Genomic DNA, 21,728 nt, shown 5'->3' with positions numbered 1-21,728 from the left:
AAATATGGCTGTAGAGAGCTTTATTTCCAGAGCAAAAAATTAGTGCTTTAGAAATCTACAGCAAAGAAAGTTACAGCAAATAAATCTACAGATTAAATTCTACAGCAAAAAATATAAAGCTACAGCACTTACCAATCATCCCCTTGCAAAATTATTATTTCCGTAACTAATACAGAACCGTAAGGATTGTTTTTGTTACAGAAACGAAAGGATTGTTTAGAAATTACACAGATAGAGAAAGATATAATAAAGTCAACTTATCAATAGGCACAACTGCGAGCATATGCGGAATATAACTTGTGAACAGTTACCGACAAAAAAAACTGCCAACAGTTCATTTGGAACGATTATTTATATCATTAAGAAAGGTTATACATTTAAAACATATTGAACGTATTTACATAATACTTATTATCTATGAATATAAAACTAATAAAATCTTGTTCATAAAAAAAATAAAATCAATAAAATTGAACATTAATATGTATCTAACTCACATAAATACATATATGCTTTTGTTCACTGAAAAGATTATGAACTAATTTTTCTTTGAAATAATACCATAACAACATGCGACTACAACAACTTTAACGATTAAGAAACCTTTTCTGAAATTAATCGGACATATAAAAGTAATTGTCCACCGATGGAAAACATCTAAACTGTTCCTCCACAATAACATGTTGATGTTCATCGACGCCGAGTCTGAAAAACAGGCTTAAAAACATAATCGAAGAAGCATAAGAATGGGATGCCTCCCACTAGGAAGACTCCACCCGCTATGATCTACCACATATGCCACTAATACTGATCTTCGAATACCAGTAACACGAGGGCCATTAGAACTAGATAGATTAATGAGGGGACCGAGTCATATCTAACCGTCATACCAGAATGATAAATTTATTCTCCGAGTAAACCTGACAGAAGATGCCAGTATGGCTAGTGGCCTTAGCTTCATAAGTCGTCTCCAAATTCATGATCAGATCCCTTGAAAATCAGTTGTCCAAAACTATTTTTCCCAATCAAATGTTCCTTGGCCCAAGCTACCCTAAGTTATCTAGCAAAAACAAGTTAAAGAAAAATAAATTTTAGGCCAACACTTTGGTTAGGATCAGCCAATCTGCAAAGTCCAAGACCTCCTGAAGATGTTGGAGTACAAACAGATCTCCGGAACACCTTTGCACTTCTAGCTGATGTTTCTGAATGACTCTATTGAAAAAGCATTACATATCTTCTCTTTTTTATCAATACATCCCTTTGAAATTGGAAAAATGGCTGCCAAAAAGTTGAGCATGCTGAAAAGAACTGACCTAAGCGGTTCGAACCGTCCCACAAAGGACAATTGGTGAAGTGTCCATGAAGAGATATGAGCTCTCACTTTGTTTAATAGAAGTTGAAGTCCTGTTTATGCAGCTTGTGAGGGAGAAGATGCAGATCGAGGTATTTAATTTAACTGGAAGTGAACCCTGATATTATCCAGACTTGTCTTCTAGAATCCGGGAAATGTCGTGGTTACTACCATTAAGAAAGAGATAGGTTTACTTTAAATTCAACCCCAATTCTAAAACCTTATAAAATTTCGAGAGAACGCCAAGGGTAGAATCTAAATAACTTTCCAAACCATCAAAGAGGATAAAATGTTGATGTGAGGAAGGATACATATCGGGTGGGCTTGAATTAGTCAGATGAGACACCTTGATCTAGAAACTTGGAGAGAATGTTCATAGTCATCACAAAAAGAGAGGTGGAGACAAGGTGCCCTTAACGAGCCCTTTCTTGCCTTTGAAAAACCAAAGAAGCTCACCATTTAAGCAAACTGAAGACTAAGGTGAGGTGATGTTGACACGAATCCAATGGATGAAAGACAAGGAAACTGGAAGGCATGAAAAATTTGAGAATGAATTCCCAATGAACATTTTCATAGCCTTTTGTTATGTTAATTTGCAGACACACCCAAGATACATGTACCTTCTTATAAAATCTACTACATGATCCGAAGCGAATAAAACGTTCTCACAAAGTAGTCTCCCTATAACAAATTCCACTTGATATTTTTGAACTACAAGATGAGTGATCAATTTTAGCTGAGTGCCGAGAAGTTTGGAGATGGTTTTGTAATATGTATTACAAAGTGAGATTGGACTAAAATCTGTTAACTTTGCTGCTCCTAAATTCAAGTTAACAAAAAATTTCATAACATCCATGGTTAAATCTGATCCCACCAAATCCGAAGAGGAAGTAAAGAATTATGCAGTAAAGCCTTAGGGCCTGGTGATTTTTTTTTTTGATAGAGCAAAAATATCTGTTCTGATTTCCTCGTCTGAAGGAATAGCTGAAAGATAGGCGTTGAGAGTTCTGCTGCATCGAAATGAGTGAGTGTCATGTGCCACTGAGAGAGGTGAGGTATCTGAATTTGCAGTCCCCAACAAATATGTGTAATAATGAATCTTCATATCCTTTAGAATTATCGGCCCCAAATCATCTGATCAGCATCATTGTGCAAACACGGATAATATTTCTTAGTAGATTCGGTTTGACATATTTGTGAAAATACATGTATTATAATCACTCTCACCTAACTACCTAACTCTGGAATTTTGTTTGAAGAATGATTTTTCTGCAGATGAGTAGAATATCCAAGTTGTTTTTGCTGCTGCCTCATCAATGAACACCTGCTGAGAAAGAGTATGAATAAGTTGGTTTTGAAGTTTTTTTTATGCTGTCTTTAAGTATCCATCTTGTTGATCCTGAATGTTAACTGATATTTAGTTAGTACCCACCTTGAACCCTTATCTTTGTTCCACCTTTAGGCATTTCATATGTGTAGATATATATGTGCAAAAGGGTCGGGGAGAAAAGGATCGACACAATCTCTCACTTGTTCTTACTGCAATAAACGGTTTAAAAAGGGAGCAAGTAGTCCACAACATAATGACTGCTCCAAATGGTCAACCTGAAATATGAGTGGAGAAACATAAAATGATGAAATTAGAATCACCAAGAGAACAACAATTATGAGCATTACTTATTTCATCATATTTTATTAAACAAAATAGAAAAAGAGGAAGGAGAACGAGTAGAATCTGTTGGCATCAATGGATCTATCCTCTCTTGCAATTTTGTGTTATATCTTGCATCCTTTACATCAAAATGCTAACCCGTAAACACCTCTAGATCTAAAATCAAATTGGCATGTTCTGTTCCGAGCGTTGTCTACCTTAAATGACGTCTGTAATGAGAAGCTCACACTATTATAATTGAATGTAGTGAGTTTTTCTCTGGAATGTGACTTTTGCAGGTTTGGGATAGTATGGAACATGTTTGAAAAGAAGTTAGTATGGTTTTGGTAAGAGTGTGTTGTTGTGGTTTTATTGTTTGTATAGGTCTGTGATTTGCAATTGAAGTATGGTTGTTGAGAATTTTAGAGTTCTAGCGTTTTCTAAATTTTCTTTCATTCTTTAGGTTCTGACTTTGTTTGAGGACAAGCAAGAATCTAAGTCTAGGAAAATTAATGTGTCTTGTTTTGACACATTCTAACAATGTTTTCTAAATTGTTTTTGAGTCTTTATCAAATTTTTTTAGTCTTTTTACATGTATGGAGTTGGCTTAGATGGAATGTGGATCACTTGGAGTGAAACATGAAAAAGAGTATTTTGAAGATTTTCCTTTGGAGTACCCAAATTTACGAAAGGAGCGGCCGCTCTTGGGATCCATGTTTTTAAAGAAGTTTCCAAATATTTATGGATGTTATCTATGGATCCCTATTTTTCCTTCTAGTAGCGTCACAGATGTGCAATATATCATTTCCTATTATTTTTATCAGACTCGATTAGTTTTACACATATTCGTAGAGAGAGACTAGCTATTTATAAGATTGAATGGAAAAAGATCTCTACACAATTGAGAAGAATGAACCCTATTTTGATTATTTTTCAATTGACCATCACGTTTACTTCATTACATATCTATGTATTCTTTTTGAACATGGTTGAGTAGTCGATTATTAGCTTTCGGGTGTTAGGGATTCATGAATCATTGAACTAAACATATAGAGATTTATCTTAGATTGTCTTCGCCTATTATCACTTGAAAACTTAATCTATAATTGTAGGTTAAATCTATTCATCAAAAGTTTAATAGGTTGCTAGAAAGAACATAGGTGAATTTTTCCTCAGCCAACAAAAGTTGATGTTGAGTAAAATCATAAACATATCAAACCAACTCTTAATGTTTGTCTCCAATCTCCGATTCAAACGACAATTTAGACATTAGGATTGTTTGACAAAGTCATTGTTGCCACATTAGTGGATCAGTTGTAATTAATGTTTAAGTTCGAGATTTGCTTGTTACTCTTTCCTTGAATAATTGTTTGGCTCATAATCTCTGAATTTTTGTGATATGCCCTTAACCTAGCGCCTTCGTTTAATTTCTTACACATCATTTTCATCCTGGTATTTATTTCTTTTGTTACATAAAACAACAAATCAAACTGCTTTTGTTTATTTTACTCTAAAAGAACTGTGGTGTGACCGTTGGTCTTTGTGGGTTTGATCCTAAAATACTACATTGATATACCATGTGATTGCGGTAGTGTCTACATTAATTAGGTTAATTGGTGTGTATACACATAATATCATACATATTGACTGACACTTTAAAGCTTGTGTAGGCGGTGGATCATGTAGCATTTATGCTTTTCCTCTATGTTTTAAACTCGCTTCATACCATGCTTGCCACTCACTCTCTGCATGTCTCACTGTTGTGAGAACCGAAATTCACACCGTCGATTTCCGTTTAAATTAGGAAAGTAGGAGAACCCTAGTTTCCCAGAGGTCTCGGATATCTGCTAATACCACACGCCAAGCAATCAGACCACGAGATAACAACGATAAAATATAAGAAATCGTAAAACGAGAGCAAAGAGAAGTCTTATTCCGAATTTGCGTATGAGCGTTTACAACAAGGTATAAGCCTGGGCTCGAGAGTTGTCGGCGAGATTCTTAGTTCTAACAACCCTAAGACGGCTAAACCTAATTGAGTCGGAGCTCGAAATAACAAAAACGGAAAGTTGCCTAATTGCTCTAAGTGCTAAGTTTTTCTCTGTAAAAAGTTCCCCCTTGGTGCCTCTCGCCTAGGACTCCTTATATACTCGCTCCTAGGTCGGTTTACGCTTTTCCCCTTCTGCCCTTAAGCCGTCATAGCTTAAAAATGGAGATATTCCATTTTCCCGATCTTCGTAATTATCTTCCAAAACTTCGTATTTACCCGCGGAAACTTGACATTTATCTTTCCTTTCGAACAAAGCATAAACCGTCCTACAGTTTACGGGCTTTTGGTTAAAAAATCATAAGTGAGCTTCGAGTCACGTCTTAGGTCTCTTTGGGCCGTCTTTTGACTCGAAACTTTAATTACAGCTTCTTTAGATTAAAACAAACTTTCCGCGGTTTTTATCGTAAAGTTCGATTGATGGCTTCAAATGATGAGAAACATGAAATGAGTTTGCTACGGTATTCGGGAGATAGCATTAAAGAGTAGACGAGAATGCATGGATTCTTGTCGTATCGACGTTTCGGGAAAACTTGATCGCTTCGTAACGATCAAAACGTGCACGTGCTCGGTCGCTACGTAGCGACCGAGCTTGGCTCGATCTCGGTCGCTACGTAGCGACTGAGCAGTGTGCATGCTTGGTCGCTGAGTAGCGATCTTGCTTGGCTTGTCCGTGGTCCGATCGCCATACTCAAGCTCGTCTGTGGCTGGTTTAGATACGTGTCTGTTGCCTTGGGACAGCCGGTATTCGATTATCGTGATTTGAACAAGATTTTATCGCGAGGCTCTTCGTAAAGATTTCTTTACGAAGATTACTTTTCGTAAAAATGTTCATGTTGATTTTCACGGAATTTCAGACATTGATTCCGTCGTGACCGATTTTGACCCTAACAGTTAGCCCCCCCCCCCCCCCCCCCCAGCTTGTTAGAACCATGAGCTTCTAGCGTGAGGTTCTAGCGAGTGGCTTGGCAAGTTAGGCAAGTTAGGCGAGTTAGGCAGAATTAATTGTTTAGAAGGTCCGTGGTAAGTGGTCTTCTCGCTCTTCTAAAAGTAGAACGCGATAAGATTGGGGCTGCACCATATGACGGCTGCCTACGTACCCTTGTTGAAGGGATCAAGCCTTTCGTAGTTCGTTTTAGAGTTAAGGTTCTTATGACTAGTTTTTCAGTCAGACCTTTATGGTCTAGTTTATATGTAGAGGTTATCAGGCGTATTGCTGCCGATGGCATTTTATATGGGTGTAGATGGAAGACTAGGAGTTGTCATCTCGTAATCTAACTTTGTGTGAACTGCTATATATGTGATCTGTTTCGAGAGTTTTCTGCAGTGTGTAAACTTGCGGGATTTCTGAAGACGCTCGAATATTGGCAAAGAGACAAATTTTGGGATCTCGTATCAGGGTGTTTGATACTATGCCTAGAGATGTTAGAGACCAGTGTGCTGAGTTTAGGGCAAGACCTAGGTTTACTCCTGGTTTTAGAGTGTGCGATGACTAATTCGACTTATGTATCCCGTTTCAGTTTCATCCTGATTCCATACCGATTTAAAATCCGCGATAGGTTCTTGGCTTATACGACTTTTATTGTTGGAACCGAGCATCTCTCCAAGGATAATTTTTAAGCCTCCTGAAAGTGCGGACTAAAACTTTTCGGTTTCTTTTATAGCGCTGTTATCCTTGTGTCGGATGTACGAGAGTCATCTCTACAAGATGGCTAAGTCTGCTTAGGACGTTAAGAGTGTTGTGATCAGCAACAAACTTAATGGTAAAAATTACTATTTCGAGTCTTCGCGAAGGATATGTTTGGAGAAGATGTTAGTGCGTATGACTGTCTGGTCTACCAAGAAGGTGCCTTTATCGAGGAAGGAAATTTCGTTGAAAAATGAATCTTCAGGCGTCTGCGACGTCTCGCTATGCTGAATATTTGTTATTCTTTCGTATGCCGCGTTTCGTGCTTGAAATGTTCGCTGGCTTGAAGATGTTTCGCGATGTTGCAAGGGTTTAGTCTTAGCCCTGCGTTTGAGAAACATTCTGGTTTGACTACGGATGTTCGCAGCCAAAATTGTTGTTCCTATTTGGATGCTAATAATTTAATTTGCGATCGAGGAATTAGGAATGAGGTGTCGCGTAAATTTGTCCATGGGAAGAAGCGTTTTCCTTCATAGTGCTTTGTGAAGTGTTGGCCTTTCGAGATCTATTTCGTGCATTTTTGAGGATGTTTCGTATAGCTCTAGAAGCTTTGTTACAAATATTTCCTTACATACCGCGTATTAGGGATAAAACGTTGCAGGCTTAAAGTGAATTGTGGAGCGTATCGAACTTGGTCAATTTTCGAAAAGTTCAGATTTTCCGTTAACTGTTTGGTTGTTAGGACTGAGTTTCGTTACGAAGAATTTATCATATGATTTCCGACTGTGGGCTATACGATAATTATTCTCTTAATAGTCACACGACGTTTTTAGACAAATCGTAGATTGTCGTTTAACCGTTAAGTGATGGAGCGATGGTTTCTCAAATAGTTTGGCTTGGCGTGAAGGATGTGTTTACTCAGATAGCCAATGATGTTGTAGGTCAAGGATTAGACCATGGTACTTTAACATTTAAGGTCATGTTAGCTTACGATGGTCCTTAAAGGGGATGGCAAATATTTGTTTGGACCTTTAGTAGAAGGCGTAATTGACCGAGGGCCAATGAGCGCTTGTCGAGATTGATAGGCCAAGTTTGCCGGGGTTATCCGTGCTAATATGGCCGATAGTCGTAGAAAAAGATTCTCCGCTCTAGGTTTCAGTTATACGATGAATATTACGTATAATGTGACCTATAGTCTTATGAAAATCAAGTCATTTTTTTGGAGGAAGACAAAGCCCAAGAGGTTTACTACATAACCAGTGTGGAGTCAGCGGCAGAATGAATGCCTTCTCGGATGTGACCGAGGGAAAAGAAAGGCAGAAGCCAGCGAGCCGCAGGGCTAAAAAATGAGATCTATTAGATCGTAATGCGAAGAGATAAAGTTTAGATTGATCATCAAAAATCAGATATTACAGGTTTGTGTTTGCTATACAAAACATACTTCTTCATAAAGCTTGTTATGTTAACCTTAGAAAGTTTCTTCGTAAGACTTGGTCTGATTGTACGAAGGATTTTTCACGTAAGTAATGGGGACCGGTTTTACGAAGGTTGTAAATCGGTGATATGTATACATATGTCAAAGTAGCGTTGTTTTTGCGGGTTTTATGAGAAACGTTTCTGCTGTGATTTCGATCTTAGGTGAAATTTGCTTGGAGTTACTCATGGAGTGTTACCAAAGTTTATTTCAGTACGATCTAGTCGCATAACGTTTTTCATAGGTTTTTTTAGAGGATTCTCATGACACATTCGTTTCTGGAACGAATTGGTCAACCAGAGGTGGATCTAGCTAACCATCGGGAGAAAAGTGTTCCTTTTAATGTGCACGATGCTACATATATTCTCGTGTTTTCTTCGTCGCAAATGTTTTCGATGTTTTTCCGTGACTCACTTGGTACGACGGAAACTGAAAGAATTGCTTTGGTGATAGAAGATTTCTCGTAGAAATTTTTAAACAAAACTGGCTTTCTAAAGCCGGAAAGGGCTTAAATACTTTGGCTAATAGTCGAGTTTCAGTTTGATACTGGTACATGTTTTATGTACGCATGATTGCAACAAAAAATGATGTATAGTCTTTGAGATTATGTTCATGATCGTCTGGATATGTTACTAGCGTTTAGACGAATTTTAGATTGACGTTTGCTTATTTGGGACGATTTGCTTAGACGAAATTGTTTTCTTGAAGTTTTTCAAGTTTGGGAGTATACGAGTATAGTATACGTACCTATTCCCCTCTTTTTTACGAAAGAAAACGGTTGAACCAATACTTTGAAGGGTTGTGTACGTTTCTTCTTCTGAGGTTTGGAATGATCGATAATCCGAGATGATTTAAAGACGACGCTTATACTGTAATTTGGTAGTTTCCACGTTGACGACTTGGAATATGTTGGTTCCGAGAAAATTACTAGAAACGAATCGGTTTTAAGACGACGTTCATGTCTCTAGTTTTTTCTCTCTTTAGGAGGCGAGCTTGGTATGCGTGGCGATCGTTTCTCGATTTGCGGAGAGTTTAGATCGGTTTCCAAGATTTGGCTGAACAGTTAAGGATCGATATATTGAGACAGGAAAAATCGCCAAAGACTTAGTTCGCTAGACTATCCATCTAGGTTTTACGTTTCCTAAAGTTTTATGGCAGTCTCAAATGCGTTTTTATTTCTTAGTAATTTCCTACGAATATTTCAAGTCTGATTTCAAAAATTTCAAGTCGGAAATACCTTAATTCTCTTGAAGATGCATTTTTGTCTCTTCTCAGTTTTTCTTGCTTATTTTCCCTTCCTCTTCTCGTGTATGTTCGCCATTTTCGATATTGGTGTTTATCTCCGAACTTAACTTTTATCTTGTCCTTAGATACAACGTCAACTTTTATAAAAAGGTTGAACGTAATCGTATAGTTGAGACGGTTAAGGTGCTAAGTTAACCGTTGCCGTTTTATACGATTAATTTTAATCCATGCGGGAAAACAAGTCTTTGCGGTTTTTTTATCGTAAAGTTTCAATGGTAATTCCAATCGAGACGACACAAGAGATTTTTCAATCGAGATTCGAAGGAGAACACAAAGATGGAGGTAAGGGCGAGCAAGCCAAGGAGTTTAGACGAGTCTAACTTGTTTTCGTCATAAAATCTCTGATTGAGACGAAACGAAAAGTGTTTCGATCAGGATTCAAAAGAAAACACAAATGAGGAGATTTTGTAGGCCTGACAGGTCGCTATGTAGCGAGCTGAAGGTCTGAAAGGTCGCTATGTAGCGAGTAGAAGTAAGCCAAGAATAGTCCTACTTGTTTTCGTCGTAAATTCTCAACGGAAACTCCGATTGAGACGAAACGAAAACCGTTTCAATGAGGATTCAAAAGAGAACGCAAAGGAGGACTTTTCTGAGGCCTGACAGGTCGCTATGTAGCGAGTGGAGGCCTGACAGGTCGCTATGTAGCGAGTAGAAAAAAATCAAGAAGAGTCCTACTTGTTTTCTTAAAATCTCAACGAAAACTCCGATTGAGACGAAACGAAAAGTGTTTCGATGACGACTCAAAAGAAAACACAAAGGAGGAGCTTTTTGAGGCCTGAAAGGTCGCTATGAAGCGAGCTGGAGGTCTGACAGGTCGTACATAGCGAGTAGAAGTAAGCCAAGAAGAGTTCTACTTGTTTTCGTTGTAAATTCTCAACGGATACTCCGATTGAGACGAAACAAAAAGTGTTTCGATGAGGATTCAAAAGAGAACGCAAAGGAGGACCTTTCTGAGGCCTGACCGGTCACTATGTAGCGAGTGGAAGCTTGACAGGTCGCTACGTAGCGAGTAGAAAAAAATCAAGAAGAGTCCTACTTGTTTTCGTCGTAAAATCTCAACGGAAACTCCGATTGAGACGAAACAAAAAGTGTTTCGATGAGGATTCAAAAGAGAACGCAAAGGAGGACCTTTCTGAGGCCTTACAGGTAGCTACGTAGCGAGTGGAGAGTTGGCTTGAGTTCGGTCGCTACGTAGCGACCGAGTCGTGTGTGTGCTTGGTCGCTACGTAGCGAGCGAGATGTGTGCGTGCTCGGTCACTACGTAGCGACCGAGCCGTGTGCGTGCTCAGTCACTACGTAGCAATCGAGCTTGGCTTGAGCTCGGTCGCTATGTAGCGACCGAGCTGTGTGTGTGCTCGGTCGCTACGTAGCGACCGAGCTATGTAATTGATTTGTTGTGCGTCTTTTATCCTCGATTAACCTAGGGGTTTTCTGCGTTTTTTGGGAGAACCACTTTTACCCTTCCGAAATGTTTTCGGAAAACGTGTTTTGGTAAAATCCTTACGCATTGAGATTTCTTTTGTTTGGTAATGAGCCAAACTTACGGGGTTTGATAAGATTTATCGTTTCCCTTTATGTTTAGAAATAGAAATCGCGAGCTTGTTTCATTGCACTTCCTGTGGCGAAAAGTCGCAGCAAGGTTTTCGATTTTCTCAAGAACTGTGGCGTTTGCGTAGGCATTGTCCATAGGCGCAGTGACGGCTGGGGTTGTCTTACCAGCGTTATTGCGAACTGTGATTTTGTTTTTTGTATTTCCAGACATTGTTTTGATCAAGCGTTTTGTGGCTGAAAGTTAGATTGATCTGTACCCCCTCTCTCTCTAGCGCCAAACTGTGGAAACCGAAATTCACACCGTCGATTTCCGTTTAAATTAGGAAAGTAAGAGAACCTTATTTTTCCAGAGGTCCCGGATATTTGCTAATACCACGTGCCAAGTAATCAGAACACGAGATAACAACGATAAAATATAAAAAATCGTAAAAAGAGAGCAAAGAGAAGTCTTATTCCGAATTTGCGTATGAGCGTTTACAACAAGGTATAATCCTAGGTTCAAGAGCTGTCGGCGAGATTCCTAGTTCTAACAGCCCTAAGACGGCTAAACCTTGAGTTGCAGCTCGAAATAACAAAAACGGAAAGTTGCCTAATTGCGCTAAGTGCTAAGTTTTTCTCGAAAAAAAGTTTCCCCTTGGTGTCTCTCGCCTAGGACTCCTTATATAAGCCGTCATAGCTTAAAAATGGAGATATTTCATTTTCCCGATCTTTGTAATTATCTTCCAAAACTTCGTATTTATCCGCGGAAACTTGACATTTATCTTTCCTTGCGAACCAAGCATAAACCATCATACAGTTTGCAGACTTTTGGTTAAGAAATCGTAAGTGGGCTTCGAGTCACGTCGTAGGTCTCTTTGGGCCGTCTTTTGACTCGAAACGTTTATTACGTCTTCTTTCGATAAAAACGAATTTTCCACGGTTTTTATCGTAAAGTTCGATTGATGACTTCAAATGATGAGAAACATGAAATGGGTTTGCTACGGTATTCGGGAGATAGCATTAAAGAATAAACGAGAATGCATGGATTCGTGTCGTATCGACATTTCGGGAAAGCTCGATCGCTTCGTAACGATCAAAACGTGCACGTGCTCGGTCGCTACGTAGCGACCGAGCAGTACGCATGCTCGGTCGTTACGTAGCGATCGTGCAGTGTGCATGCTTGGTCGTTCCGTAGCGATCTTGCTTGGCTTGTCCGTGGTCCGATCGCCCTACTCAAGCTCATCCGTGGCTGGTTTAGATATGTGTCCGTTGCCTTGGGACAGCCGGTATTCGATTCAATCGTGATTTGAACAAGATTTTATCGCGATGCTTTTCGTAAAGATTTCTTTACGAACTTCGTAAAGATTTCTTTACGAAGATTACTTTTCGTAAAAACGTTCATGCTGATTTTCACGGACTTTCAGACATTGATTCCGTCGTGACCGATTTTGACCCCAACAACTGTTTATAAAGATCCCTATTAATTCTCTAAAAAGCTTTTCATTTCCATAATTTTCAAATGTACCATATTATTCATGCGTATGCATATCTATTCATATTTGAAACATAAATTTCACTTTTCCACCAGAATTAATAATCCATACAAGCATAAACATTTGAAATTAGAAATATGAATGGAAAAGGTGGATTGTTGCCGATGTACATGTTTGTAGAATTGATGGATTCACAAAGATTGCATGATTTCCAATGCTCCATATCTAGGACAAACGGTTGTCACATTGCATATTATTATGTGTAAAATTTCTAGTTACCGCAAGATATTATATTATAATCTGTCATATTTAAAGAGAACTTATATTTCAGACAAATGGTTGGAACTTCGTTAGACAATGTTCTGTATATATAACTTCATCATTGTGCTTAATGATATTTTTCGTGACCCAGTATCTTGATTTTACAGTATACACAAAGTACATTCTATTCGAATAAACAAATTTCTAAAAAAATATGCGATAAAGTCGCTAACATACTTTTTACTTATGACTCAACTGGAATAGGCATCTTATAATATATTTATTCTGTTGTTATAACATTTACGTACTCTTGATCGATATTTTTACCAAAGAGACGTGTCCCATTCTCAAAATATCTCTATAAATCTTATCTTTAAGTGACTTCCATTGCATCAGCGTATATTAGTAGGATTCGTGCGTAAATAAGGAAATCACATTTTAACCAATCTAGGGTTAAACAAAATACATAACAACAACGATTCGATGATTGGGTTCTACTTAAATTTTTGTGTCATATTGTTATAGGTTAATTACATGAAGGTAGATTTCTACAAGACGTAACCCCCAAACTTTATGATTGGGGGTATATGGTTTTTGGTTTAAGGTATACGGATTTGCAAGGGAAGTGCAAGGAACTCTTTGTAATTCTGTCGCAAATTTGCGTGGTATTTGGTTCCTTTGCAAATTTGCGAGGAAATTACGATATATCCCTTGCAATTCTCTTACAAATCGATAACTTAATATTTTTAAAGATTTCGCTTTGATTGGTAACATGAGTTACTATTGATTAAGTTTGATTTGTGGTTATAACTCAAAAATGTCACCAATCATGATTTGTTTTTTATTTTTTGAGTTTATGTTTGAGTTATAGTGTGTTATATTTGAGGTACAATTTTGAGTTATCTCTTTTGTAAAATTGGTAACTCAAATACTTAATCAACATCAACCAAAATCGTATGTATTAGAGTTGAGGTAGTAGTTATTTTGCTTTCTGTCAATTACCTTACGGTTACTTTTACTTTTTTAACACTTTAATATTTGAATTGCATAGAAATTATTTATCACGTTTACTTTCCTTGAGTCACTAAACCATTTTCAAAAAATAAAATCATGTAAGTATTTATTAGTTAGTCAAAGATTTTTATAAATTTTCTTATTTGATTTGGATTATTATTCAAACAAAATTATTTCATTAATTTTAACTGTTAACTATGTTTAGTAACTAGAAATTTTATATATGAAATTACGTGAATATATAAATACCTTTGCTCAGTTGCCTTTGCTATAATGTGTATATATATACATGTTTAAGTATATTTATTTAATTTTTATTATATATTTTATACTTTCAGTCTAGTTTACTAAATTCATGATAAAGGTTATCATTGTTAGCATTTATAAAATTATATTTTAAATAAACTACTACAATTTATACATCAAAAATGTTACCAGTCAGTTATTTTTAAAAATTAGTAACTCATATTTTGACAGTGAATTCACTACATAAATTTACAGTTTCTACCACATAATTTTTACTGCGAGTTACATCGAATTGTAACTTTTATTATAAATCAACTCTAATACAACATGTCACCAATCGGAGCCATATCTCATATTATATTACGTTTTTGGTGGAGTATTTTCTGTATTTTGTTTTGGAAAATTTATTTAAAGTGATAATATGTTTAAAAACTGTATGGCAATTCAGTCGATGTATATTGATTGTATTAATTATAGAGTTTTGATTTATAGTATTTCGTAATATTAGTTCAAGTGTTGAAAATTTAGTCAATAACCATAGTTGATTAATTTTTTGAAAATATTGTATTTACATGCATGCCAAACAGTAAAATTTTCAATTCCATATTTTACTTAATAGATTTATTCCATTTTTGCAAACACCACAATAACAACAAAATCAAGATTCCAAATTACATAATAAAAAACACCCACAATTTTATTTGTTTTGAAACGGTGACAATGAACGTTAGTATTATTATAATCACAAGACTTTGATTAAGATGGAGTTTATGGAGTCGTGGGGACAACGCGATAAGCGGAGCAATCAAACCACGTTTGAAGACTTTCCAAACGCGTAAGATACGCGGGACAAAGTACATATCAAATTATTAGTTACAATAAAAAGATAACCACTTGGTCTTATATAGTTTTATCTACCGATCCATACTTTATTTATTTTATACACCGTACAGATCATCGTCATCCCCACTTTTCAAAGCCAAGTTGTACAATTGATATCTTCCTAACTTTTTTTTTCTGGAACACTATTATATCTTTCTAAATAAAACCTGACGCTGGTTCTTTCTTTAATTTTTTCGCTTTCATTTTGTATTTTCTCAAGCCAAACTCAGAATGAATAATGCAAAGTTTCGGCCGGTACCATCCGTTGACTGTATGCATGATCTTGGCATGTTGATCGACGGCTGGTTTGCTATTTTATAAAGTTTGGCAGATTTCCCTGATTCATCCTGTAAAGCACCAAACGATCTTTAATTTCTTCATTCACTAATACAGTCATTTTTCAATACAAATTGCAGCTTAAATACGTTTAGCCATTGAATCCTCTTAGGATTAAGTACATTAAAAGGACCTTAGAGGATGTGAATAGCTAAATGAATCTTTTAACTTCTGTTATACACTCTTATTTTCTAGAAATCCGGAATAATACAAATACTGACTAGAAAATTTGTAAATTTTTGTTTGTATTGTTGCTAACTTGCCATAAAAACTCAAGCTACGCACAATTTTTTTTTGTCATTTTTGATCTACACAGATTTGAGTAAACCAGTAAAACCGTATTCTCATTTTGATTTTGAGGTTGGACTAAGTAATTATGGACGTTCGTTAAATAACATTAAGCATTAAATATGTTAATTGATCAATAAGTAATGCATGGATACAAACGAAAACACAAAGGTATTAGTGGTGCAAAATACAAACTTTATATCAAACAAGAAACCAGCCACGCAAATTAATTTTGAATTGCATAGTATATGAAACTTCAAGTAATCATATTAACTAGACTTGTGCTCCTTATATATATATATATATATAACACTATGAAACACCAAAGCATAGCCCATATCAAAATGAACAATAATAAATGGTAATATGCCTCACCATATTTGTGTAATGTGTGTGTGCAGTGGAGAAGAAAATACAATTCCATGTGATTAAACATGAGCCGGATTTCCATTTTCAGGCGGCGTGGAGGGGGAGGATCCGTCTGAAGCCGCCTTTCTGCCTCTTTCAGATCGACTATTTTCTGCAAATTTAAGGCTACCTTCATGCAATCCTTGCCGTTTCTCTTCCTCAGTCCACTCTGCCGCATAATAGTGCTCTTCCTTTGATTTTTTCTCGTCACTTGTTGGTCCAAAAAACATACTTCCCCATTGCGGAAAATGTATAAACGCAACTAAAAGTGTAAAAATCATCCCCATGATTCCCATTAGCGACAAACCATCGGCAGCATGGAATTTGGATGAAGAGAAAAAGATCAATTGAGTTAGCCCCGACCCAAAATTTCCTCCTGCGCCGGTCAATCCAGATATTAGCCCTAGAGAGCGGCGGGAGACAAAAGGAACGATCCCGAAGATGGCCCCACAAGCTGCTTGCACGCCCACGGAGAAGAGCATCATGGATAAAATAGCTATAGGAAGTGAAGTAGCACGGCCGAGCCAAACACAGAAAATACCACCAGAAGTTTGTAAGATCCAAAGGGTCCATAACCGCCCTCTCATACCGAAAAACCTAGCAGAAATGTCAGATGCGTATCCACCAAGCGGACGAGCGAAGAAGTTAGCCATACCAAAGCTGGCTGCTATCATACCAGCAGTGTGTAGTTCAAGCTGAAACCTGATACGCAAAACACACGAAACACATCAGGTTATTTGTGATGAAAGAAACGTAAATCTCGAAGAAAGTTAATATTTTTGTTACTGGAACTGAATGCAAACCTGTCGAAGAAATACTCGGAGATAACATTGTTGATGGTCATTTCGATTCCCATGGAAAATCCATAGAGAAGGAACAAAACGTATGTTCTATAGTTCAAAACAGCATACCAAAACACCTAAAAGAACATAAAAAATGTGTAAAGGAAACCGGAATTCTTATATGCATTCGGTGTAGGCCTGTGTATATCGAGCATATAAAATTTGAACGGAAGAAGCAGCCAGAGCGGAATATGCCTTTTGTTCTCTATTCAAAACGTTTGGTTCGAAGTGGAACAAAAATACTCTCAGTACAAGAATACATTGACCAAACAAATAAGTAGTCTATCTCGTCAGTATCATCCCTCTCAAAAATTGTAACCTGTTTGCTTAATTTTGAATATATTGATATAATTTATTTACTTAATTAAATACCTTGGTGAATTTGTCTTTGGAAACCTCTCCTCTCTTCTGTAGAGTACTTAGGTTTCCATCAGGAAGATCTTGTCCAAGAGTGAGCACAAGAATACCCATGATGACCTGAAGAAATCCGGGAATGAAGAACGCAATCCTCCAGGCCGTGAAGGGAGTGGCTCCAGCGAGTTTGATGACGTGGAAAACCATCGGCATGAGTAGCTGAGTTACGCCTCCTCCCATGTCTCCCCAGCCACCAGCACATCCATTGACGAGTCCAATGATCTTACCGTTGAACATCACGCTGGTCCAGTACTGACAAGACACAAACGTGGCTAGACAAAAACCAATCATGAACCGGACGGATAAGTAGCCACCAGCATCAGATACAAAGGACATGCTAAACACTGTTGGGGCGGATAGCATTAGCAGAAACGCCGTTCCGTACCTGTTTCATTAGTTATATAATTAAGGTGGACATTTATTAATATTTATTATTATTATTTTAAAGAGGAATTAAGTTAACTGTGGAAACTGGAAAATGATGTGTATATGTGATCATAAAGTTTATGCAGAAAAATAGACTATAAGTGCTATATAGGGTTTGATTTGTAAAAGCTTAATTAATATAACTTTGAATGAGAGTCGATGGATGTTTCTACGGGGATATCGAACAAGTATATACGGATATAACATCTCCAGAAAGTATATAGTAACTGTTGTAAGTTTTCTCTCTCAAAAACTAAGAAAATCACGAGAACTATATCATCCCATCATGAGATGAATGGTATTTTTTTTTTGCTTAACAAGATGAATGGTTCATATTGATGAATCCTATATCTAATGCATGTGTTCCAACAACATGTACGTTGGATGAGTCTACACTCTTTGACCAAAATAAAAAAGAAGAGATAAGTCTACATTCATGATGGTTTCACCATTAAACCAATTCTAATATAACAGTATAAGAACATTATAATTACCTAGCCCCGAGCAAGTCACAAACAGCTCCCATAGCGAGCCTTGAGAAAATGGCACCGGAAACGGAAGCGACTCCTGCGTTTCCAATATCACTTTTGGTCAAATCGAGGTTATCTCTGATGATAGGAACCAGAGGTGCGGCGGCAAATGTGGATATAAAGCAAGTGAAGAAAGATATCCATCCTAAGTGGAAAGCTCTCATGTGTGGCTTCGCAAATGAAAATGGTTTGAACGCTGTTGCTCGGTGTTCTGAGTCAACCGGCAGGGCAAACTTAGCTGTTGGATCATCAAAACCGACGGTATGGGATGACGGGCCATCATCTTCTCCTTGGACAGAGAAGGAGAAAACTTGTTCCCTCGCCGTGACTCCATGCATGGAAGTCCCAATAGACCCTTCGTCTTCATTATGGTGAGCCATTATTGTTCCCAATAAACGGGAGAAGAAGACTCGTTCTTCTTGACCCAAAACGTGCGTCTTGTTCTTCTCAAGCCTTTTTGCTTTTAGCTCTTTCAGGTTTTCCGAATAATTTTTCGTAGCATATATATAACGTTGGAAATTTCGCATATTCCTTGGGAGGGGGACGGTGGAAATATATATATTTGATGGATGATTTGGCAATACAGGATTAATAATAGTTTTTAAGAAAATAATAACTTTGCTTGTATATGTCGAGTTTGATTAACAAGGGTAGGGGTGGGCAAAAAACCCAAACCGAACCGATCCAAACCAAACCAACCGAAGTTAAACCGATCCAAACCAAACCGTGCTCTTTACATAACCCAATTGGTTCATGTTTTGCTCAACCCAAATGGTTTGGTTTGGTTTGGGTTCAAACCGAACCAAATAAAACCAAACCAATAATCTAATATATATATATTTGTTAACATATTATAAATTTTAGTTAAAGTTTCGTTTTCCATTTTTTCTTAGTTTCCATATATTTTCAAAAAAAATCCAAATATGATTCAAATAATCCTAATACCTAAAGATTGTACTGAAAACAAAACCTAAAAACTATAAGCATCTAAATCGTAGCCATCTTGTTTCGTTCATCTTCTCCAATTTTCATTCTCTAAATTATGTAACAAAGATATTATAGTATCAATAAAAACAAAAAGGTAGATGCAAATAGTCTTTTAGTTAATAGGCTTTGGAATGCTTACAAGTCTTTGTTTGCTAATTAGATTACAAATAGTCTGGTCTTTGCTTATTATGTATTTCTTCCTTTGACGTGGTTAAGAGTTTTGTCATCGAACTTTAAATTGTTTTGTGTTTCATAGACTTTTAAAGAAAACCAAACTAAATCTAAACGAAACCAAACTAAACCGAACCAAACTAAATCCAAACCGAATCCAAACCAAAACTACTTTGGTTTTAATTGAGTTGAGTTTTATAAAATCCAAATTAACCAAATCAAACCGAACCCAAACCGAACCCAACCGAACCGATATGCCCACCCCTAGTTTTGCTCAACCCGAATGGACTTATAGATCCACCCCTACTGGGTCTATAAGTCCCTAGTTAAACGTTCGATCGATAAATTAACTAAAATATTGTTTTTCACTTTTTCTGCTTGCACTACAAGAAAACACGTCAGTTGCAAGGGAAAACTGCATCGCAATTCCGTTGCAAATCGCTTATTGCGAGGGTTTTGCGAGAAACAACGTTCCCTCGCAAATCGCTCGTCGCAAATGAAAATCACTCGCAAAACGCTCGCAAATTTGCGACGGAAATAAATTCCTTGCAAATTTGCGACGGAATGATATTCCTTGCAAAATTGCGACGGAATTGATTTCCTCGCAAATTTGCGACGGAAATAAGTTCCTTGCAAATTTGCGACGGAATGATATTCCTTGCAAAATTGCGACGGAATTGATTTCCTCGCAAACATTTGCGACGGTATAGTGTTTTCTCGCAAATTTGCAATTAACTGTTTCGTCGCAATTTTGCAAGGGTTTTATTTCGTTGCAAAATTGCGAGGCTTGTTCCGTCGCAAATTTGCAAGTCATTTGCGATTAATTATTCTTTTCCTGCAGAATTTGAAATTTTATAAATTATTATAAATTTATAAAATTCTGAAGAGATTTAAAATAGTTAGCGAAAATATTACTAAAATAGAAAGAAATTCAAGAGTCATTACACAAACACATACAAATTAAAAAGTTTCAAGTCATTAGAAAGTGATAGAAAACAAACTAAATAGCATCAGATTCATCAGATTCACCAGAAGACGTGTCTTCAGACTGGAGAATGTCGGCCACGGTAGAGTCTTTGCTAGCGAGATGACGAACGATCTTGTACAGCTTCGAAATTTCATTTCCCTGGCTCTCAATCTTTTGAGCTTGGTCATAGATGATCTTTTCCAAAGATTGGTCTCCAGTACTGCTAGCAGGAAACGAAGCAGGAACAGATCGTAAAGATGTATTTAGAGAACCCACTCCATACAGTCGTCCCTTTTTGCGGGGAGCGAACTGCATAAAAAATCAAAGAAGGATCAATATCAAAGAAGACTTTAAAAAATTTGAGATTGAAAGCAGTAATAAATTACCTGACAATAGATCTTGTTCTTTTCCGTTGGAGAGAGGCCACTAGAACCAGTGCTCTCTGGATCATCACTAGCAGCCTGAGATAACTCCTGAAATTTAGATGTCACATCATTGTAGAGCTGCTCAGATTTGCCATCAACAAAAGAACCATCCGGGTTTCGTTTAGTGATCTCGAGAACCCCAAGCAAGTCTGGAATAGAACATCCAGTTTGCTCAGCCTACAATTTAAAAGATCAAGTTAAACCTTAAAAATGAGATCACAACTTAGATAAAATAGGCAATTTCAGATCACAACTTAAATTAACTAAGATAAGAAAAACAAGAACTTACAATCACTCGTGCACGGGCCCTGAAGGAAGTCTGACCTGAACGATGCTTAGACGGTCCATGTCCATCAGGGTCAGAGTAACGAGCTGCCCGACTGTTACAACTCCGGACTTCAGATTCTGGATCTAACCAATAAGCAACAAGACCACCCCAAACATTTGGGTCAAACCACAAAGGCATAGCTGCATCGCCTTTTTTCCGCCAGTTACCCTTCCACCGACTAACTTGGCGAGTCAACTGGAGTTTCAATTTAGCCTCGAAAGAGTTGCGAACGAGGGATGTTATACCGGAATCCCAATGATACATTTGCTGACACAACAAAAAGGCAAATTAATAGACATTTATGAACATAAAATTAATTTTTTACAAATTTTAAAATTCAAGAAAATTAAATGAATTACCGCAAAGGATTCAAACCAACGTCTCACAACATCCCCGGGGGTTTGCTTCCAATTAGCATGTGGTTCTTGGCTAACAACTCGATCCCATCCTCAGTCAATGTCCGAGTGCATAAATCCCTAAAAAATGCTCCAACTCCTACAAATTCATCATCAAACGAAAATATTATTTCAATTAACAAAGACAATAAATTTATATATAATTTTAAAAGTCACTTTTATTACCGGCTATTGCTTCATGAACATGTTTCGGTAATAACTCCGTCATTGCGAACGGTAGGAGCCGCTGCATGAAAACATGACAGTCGTGACTCTTCATACCAGAAAATTTTTTTCCTTGCTCGATGCATCTTGAGAATTTTGACACAT

The 21,728-nt window shown here is 37.2% G+C and overlaps 1 protein-coding gene across 1 annotated transcript; it reads right to left on the bottom strand.

The window, feature by feature from the left end:
* Positions 1-12,618: 12,618 nt before the first annotated feature.
* LOC103873231 (high affinity nitrate transporter 2.6) lies at positions 12,619-19,945 on the bottom strand. Its single transcript, XM_009151657.2, has 4 exons — positions 18,090-19,945; positions 17,128-17,554; positions 16,717-16,832; positions 12,619-16,615 (listed from the first exon to the last, which is right to left on the bottom strand). The coding sequence occupies exons 1-4, from the start codon at positions 18,650-18,652 to the stop codon at positions 15,934-15,936; spliced, it is 1,788 nt and encodes a 595-aa protein (XP_009149905.2). The 5' UTR covers positions 18,653-19,945; the 3' UTR covers positions 12,619-15,933.
* Between the last annotated feature and the right edge of the window lie 1,783 nt (positions 19,946-21,728).

Source organism: Brassica rapa, chromosome A01, assembly GCF_000309985.2.
Source record: "Brassica rapa cultivar Chiifu-401-42 chromosome A01, CAAS_Brap_v3.01, whole genome shotgun sequence".
Classification (NCBI taxonomy): domain Eukaryota; kingdom Viridiplantae; phylum Streptophyta; class Magnoliopsida; order Brassicales; family Brassicaceae; genus Brassica; species Brassica rapa.
The sequence above is the reverse complement of the archived record's forward strand: the minus strand, read 5'-3'. Positions and strand labels throughout refer to the sequence as shown.